Source organism: Vicia villosa, linkage group LG5 (genome assembly GCF_029867415.1).
Source record: "Vicia villosa cultivar HV-30 ecotype Madison, WI linkage group LG5, Vvil1.0, whole genome shotgun sequence".
Classification (NCBI taxonomy): domain Eukaryota; kingdom Viridiplantae; phylum Streptophyta; class Magnoliopsida; order Fabales; family Fabaceae; genus Vicia; species Vicia villosa.
The window spans coordinates 34414533-34420532 of NC_081184.1; the positions used below are offsets into that span (position 1 = coordinate 34414533).

Sequence of the window (6000 nt, forward strand, 5' to 3'; positions counted from 1 at the left end):
ATTGGTAAAAAAAAACGCTTGCAATAGGACCCATTGCAATCTTAGAGTATAGTCGCTGAATGAAGTACGAAAATGTTGCTCTTTTGCTTAACAACAATGGTACAACCTGAGTGTTTCTCATCACAAAACCGGCTATCTCATGAGAGTAAGTCTCACCGTTTAGATGGGCATGCACAAGGTACTGGGTAGATGAAGACATTTTGACGGGGAAAGTGTGTGGGTGTTGTAAGCTCAAGTCAGATTAGGTAAAATTGTTGGTGTGAGTTGTAATGAAATGGAATATATTGGATGTCTTATAAATTGTGCTTCTTACATCCTTGCATTATCTCAACACATAGACACGCTGATCTATGTCTTGTAACCCATCACGCGTCTGAGACGATTCCTGATAAGATTCCTGTAACGATTCCCCTAAGCAGAGCATGCATGCAACCCTATCTGGCAGCTAGTTCTGCAATAATTTTATATATATATATATATATATATATAAAATATATATATATATATATATATATATATATATATATATATATATATATATATATATATATATATATATATATATATATATATATATATAAACTACTACATTTGCAAGTTAGTTTTGAATTTTTATCAATTATGGACAATTTGTAAAATACATATATAAACTACCACACATTTGTAATGATGAGAATTTGTTTTTGAACAATAGATAAACTTACCTTTTATATAGATTTTACAAATGGTCGAGTTTGTTTTCCGTTTGTCTTTTATTTTTATCAACTCTAAATTATTTAATTATAAAATAGCACGTAAATATTTGCAAAAAAAGAATTAATTACTATATTTAATAATGAATTAATATCTCCAACTCAAATGTATAATTAAATCTTTACAAGTTATCTAAAATATATATATATATATATATATATATATATATATATATATATATATATATAATTCGTTAAGATTTTATGATTTAGAATAGTTCTTATAGGTGTTGAGTTGGAGAGATTAGTTGGATATTAAATATAGTGATTAACTAATTATAAAAAAAAAATGTATTTGTAAAATCTATATAAAAGGTAAGCTTTTCTTCTCTTCAGTTAAAAACAAAAATCTGATAATTACTAATGTATATTTGAAAATTATATTTACAAATTGTGCATAATTGATTTGATCATCAAATTTGAAAAGTCTAAACGAATTAAAAATTAAGGTTGTAGTTCTTTATTGAGATATGGTTCAGATGATTATCAAATGTAACACTTTGCAACATATGCTCTTATGTTGTGTTTGTATTATATTGAAAAGTAACATTGTTGTAATGTTATTGTGCAGTTGTTTTGAGAGGAAGAAATGGAGAAAAGTAGAATATTTTTGGTGGTGCTCTTGTTGTCGGAGTCATTGGTAGCTATGGCAGAAGCTGAATATTTGAAATACAAAGATCCAAAGCAACCATTGGATACTCGAATTAAGGATCTTGTTGATAGAATGACTTTGGAAGAGAAAATCGGTCAAATGCTTCAAATTGAGCGCACGGTTGCTTCTGCTGATATTGTGAACAAGTATTACATTGGTAAGATTTTGTTAATGATATGATTATTCGTTGTGAATCTGAATTGCGACGCCAAGGTTTATGATATTTAACCGCAAGAAAACATTATTGTAGGGAGTCTTCTGAGTGCCGGTGGAAGTGTTCCTAAGGTGAATGCAACTGCAAATGATTGGGTTGATATGATAAATGAGTTTCAGAAAGGTGCATTGTCGACAAGGCTTGGAATTCCAATAATATATGGAATTGATGCTGTTCATGGTCATAACAATGTTTATAATGCTACTATTTTTCCTCACAATGTTGGTATAGGAGCTACAAGGTAAATAAATAACCATTATACTCATATTTATTGTTGTTCTGTAATGGAACCAAAGTTATCGATAAAAGAGAGTTATAGCTTGATGCGGTGTTATTATAAGCTTTTGATGTGATGGAAAAGGAGTTGGCTTGCAATATTAGCTCTTCAACGCTATATGGCCTTTGCCCTTTAGGTCTTGTGGGCCTCCTGGAACAATTTTAGTTTTTTATGTTTCTTTGTATTGATGATTTAATTTCTTTGAATCTGTAGGGATCCTCAACTAGTGAAGAAGATTGGTGATGCAACTGCTCTTGAAGCCAGAGCGACCGGAGTTTCATATCTCTTTGCTCCTAGCGTTGCGGTAAATAAGATAATCAAAATTACATTTATTTCAATCGTATATTACCAAAGATAGTCGTTTGTTCAAATTCTGCTACGTTGTAGTATGGTTATTACAACTATTTAACAATTTTGTTATATCTTATTAGGGTCTTCTTTAAGGGTGTGTAAAATAGTGCCCCTAATTATTTTTTCACCTTTAAGTTATGATTAACCAATACATGGTCTTAGAAAACTTAAGACAGTCTTGCTTATAAAGTATATGTTTGTATAGGTTTGTAGAGATCCAAGATGGGGAAGATGTTATGAAAGTTATAGCGAAGATCATAAAATAGTTCAGGATATGACCGAGATCATTCTAGGATTACAAGGTGATCTCCCTCCAAATTCACCCAAGGGTGTTCCATATGTTGCCGGAAATAATAAAGTAGCAGCTTGTGCAAAACACTATGTTGGTGATGGTGGAACGACAAAAGGAATCAATGAGAATAACACGATTATAACCACACATGAATTGCTTAGCATTCACATGCCAGCTTACTATGACTCAATTATTAAGGGTGTCTCAACCATCATGGTTTCTTACTCAAGTTTGAATGGACAAAAAATGCATAGTAATTACGATTTAATCACAGAATTTCTCAAGAACACACTCCATTTTAGAGTAACACTTTACTTCATAAATCTCTCATTTCATATATCAAATGATGGTGTTTATCAATATATGTATGCTTAAAAATTTATGTTTATATTTTGCAGGGTTTTGTCATATCAGATTTTTTTGGACTTGACAAGATAACTTCACCTCCTCATGCTAACTACACATATTCAATTGAAGTTGCAATCAATGCCGGAATTGACATGGTAAACTATTATTTTTTTCAATTTTGCTTAGTATTTTTATAGTAAGGAAAGAAACTTTTCTTTTAGAAAACTCGGTGTCCGTCCCTAGGATTGACTAATATCTGGGACATTAATTTCACTGTCCAATTGCCGAGGTCCCTTTTAAAGCCATAGAAAAAGTTTTGCATGAATTCACCCAACACTAAATTTGTCAAGAATCAAACTTGATATTCTAAAGCTTACAAGTACTCACACTTTTTGCGTATAAATCAATGGTTTTAGAGATGAAAAATATGGTCTTTTTAATACTAAACATTGTAATGTCCCAGGTGATGACTGCACGTGACTTCCCAGAATTCATAGATATCTTAACTTTACTAGTGAAAAAAAATGTTGTACCTATGAAAAGAATTGATGATGCAGTGGAGAGAATTTTGAGAGTCAAGTTTGTGATGGGTTTATTTGAAAATCCATTGGCTGATTACAGTCTTGCCAGCCAACTCGGGAGCCAGGTTAGTCGATAAACTTTAAATTACATATGTCTTTAGTCCCTATAAAATTATAAAACTATATATTTGCACCATAATTTGACAGGAGCATAGAGAATTGGCTAGAGAAGCTGTAAGGAAATCGTTGGTACTATTAAAGAACTGTGAAAACGCTGATAAGCCGTTGCTTCCTCTTCCAAAAAAGGCTCCAAAAATACTTGTTTCTGGAAGTCATGCTGATAATCTAGGCTATCAATGTGGTGGATGGACGATTCAATGGCAAGGAGTTAGCGGTAACAACATTACTAGTGGTACCACAATTCTGAGTGCAATAAAAAATACAGTTGACAAAGACACTCAGATAGTCTATCAGGAGAATCCATCTCTCGAATATGTAAAATCAAATGATTTTTCATATGCAATTGTGGTAGTCGGAGAGACACCCTATGCAGAAACAAATGGTGACAGCTTGAACTTAACGTTATCCGGTAATGGAGCAGAAACAATAAACAATGTATGTGGTGGAGTGAAATGTGTGGTTGTGTTAATCACTGGAAGACCTGTCGTTATGTTACCATATGTCGACATAATTGAAGGACTTGTTGCAGCATGGCTTCCTGGTAGTGAAGGTTATGGTGTCACAGATGTTTTATTTGGTGATTATGGATTTAGTGGTAAGCTTCCAAGGACATGGTTTAAGAGTGTTGATCAGTTACCTATGAATGTTGGTGATTCCCATTATGATCCTTTGTTTCCATTTGGATTTGGTCTTACAACTCAAGGTCTTAAGACTACTTAGAACTTATTAGACTCTGTTTGGTGTTGTATGATATAAGTGCATTTTTGTAATAAAGTATCAAATAAAGTCAATAGTTTTCATAAGTTATCCAAACATGCCCTAGCTAGTAAAACGGCACCCCAACAGAGAAAATAGGAATCAACCATGTAATATCATATGTTCTACATTCCGACCAAAATCAATGTTAAGTTTAAAAGGTTTGCAGAATATTATATATAAGTTAAAAACTATCATGTTATTTACACTTAATTTGGATATTTACATAATATTGTATATAGTATATTAATCCAACCACAAGTTTATCAAGCACCTTATAGTTTAACTACACAAGTATTTGCACAAGATCTAATATTATATCCAAAAACATGAAAGACAACCCATCACTTGATTAACAAATAAACGTTAATAAACTTAAAGCAACAAAACATATTAGTACATATTGAAAATACCTCCTAAATTACTATCATTCTCTAGCCGCCTCATTACACCATTTGAGCTGTTTTCATTGCATCCTCCAACACTTTCATTGTGTTGGGTGTGAGGAGGTAGGTTTACTCCCCACATTGACTAAAGATATAGCATACTCAATGCTTATCTATGAAGCACAAACACAAATTGTGACACCGGACACGCCACTAACATTGACACATTGACACTGGTAATAATTTAAAAATAAATAACAAATAAATTGAATGCAAACACAAGTATTAGTTTCATGTCGGTGTCGGTGTCTGAGGTGATTATAAATCTTGAGCATTTCTTAAAAGCTAGTTTTATAAAGATGAATTGAGGCTAATCCAAATACTGAATATAGCTGAATTCTAATGCGTGAGACCAGGATTTATTTAGTTTTAAAGGTAATATTCATTCCGGAGCTATAAATTTGCTTATTCCTCTATTACTGCACATTTCTTTTCACTACTAGTAAGATAAATAAACCATACATAATGTTTACCAGAATAATTTTTTCCTGTAAGAAGACCCCTTCAAAATACTAAGTAAATCGATTGGCTTCAATTTAGATTTTATTTTCTCAAATTTCCGAGTTTCTGACACATTCTAAAACAAATTGGTCAAGAAAGATCGATATGAAAGAACATAAAATATGTATCTAGTTATTCGGTACTTGCTATGAAACCCCAACACAAACAGAGACGAGAAACTAACATAAACACATATACGTCTTTAGTCTAAGTTGTCGGTGATATTGGCAACGGGAGATAAAAGTCCAATACATTAATTTATCTAAGAATCATGATTTAAAGTGAACTCACTCATGTTCACTATCTAAATTTCCTTTTCGATATGAACACTTTTAATCTTATATCAAGAAAAATCTTTAAACTAAAATATTTTCGGAGTTAAGTATATTAATATAATGGAACTATGATTAATTATCACCATAATAAATTCCAATAAGTTAATAACAGTTAGTAATACACACATCACAACTACAATTCCAAAATCAAATTGGTTTGGTTTTGTAACCAATTATCCGAACTAATCCAACTCTAAAATCCAATTATCTAAACTACAATTCCACAAACCAATTATCCAAACTGAACCGTTTTCAAATTCAGTTATATGAACAATTCCTAACCTTAAAATCCCAGTTTATCAAAACTAGTTTGACTCTTAAACCAGTTATCTGAACTGTTCCAGTTCTTCCGGTTCATAAACCATCTAAAAGAAA

The 6000-nt window shown here is 31.7% G+C and overlaps 1 protein-coding gene across 1 annotated transcript; it reads left to right on the forward strand.

The window, feature by feature from the left end:
* The first annotated feature begins 1327 nt into the window (after nt 1–1327).
* On the forward strand, nt 1328–4456 carry LOC131606495 (uncharacterized). The gene is made up of 7 exons (XM_058878717.1): nt 1328–1561; nt 1655–1859; nt 2109–2199; nt 2452–2841; nt 2937–3041; nt 3350–3532; nt 3615–4456. Exons 1-7 carry the CDS (start codon nt 1342–1344, stop codon nt 4305–4307), a joined length of 1887 nt encoding a protein of 628 aa, XP_058734700.1. The 5' UTR covers nt 1328–1341; the 3' UTR covers nt 4308–4456.
* Nucleotides 4457–6000: the final 1544 nt, after the last annotated feature.

What these genes read in the sequence shown, in the direction of transcription:
- LOC131606495 (XM_058878717.1), top strand. Translation starts at nt 1,342, where the DNA reads ATGGAGAAAAGTAGAATATTTTTGGTGGTGCTCTTGTTGTCGGAGTCA. An exon ending in TGTGAACAAGTATTACATTG is followed by an intron (nt 1,562 to 1,654) that starts GTAAGATTTTGT and finishes ACATTATTGTAG; the next exon opens with GGAGTCTTCTGAGTGCCGGT. An exon ending in GTTGGTATAGGAGCTACAAG is followed by an intron (nt 1,860 to 2,108) that starts GTAAATAAATAA and finishes TTGAATCTGTAG; the next exon opens with GGATCCTCAACTAGTGAAGA.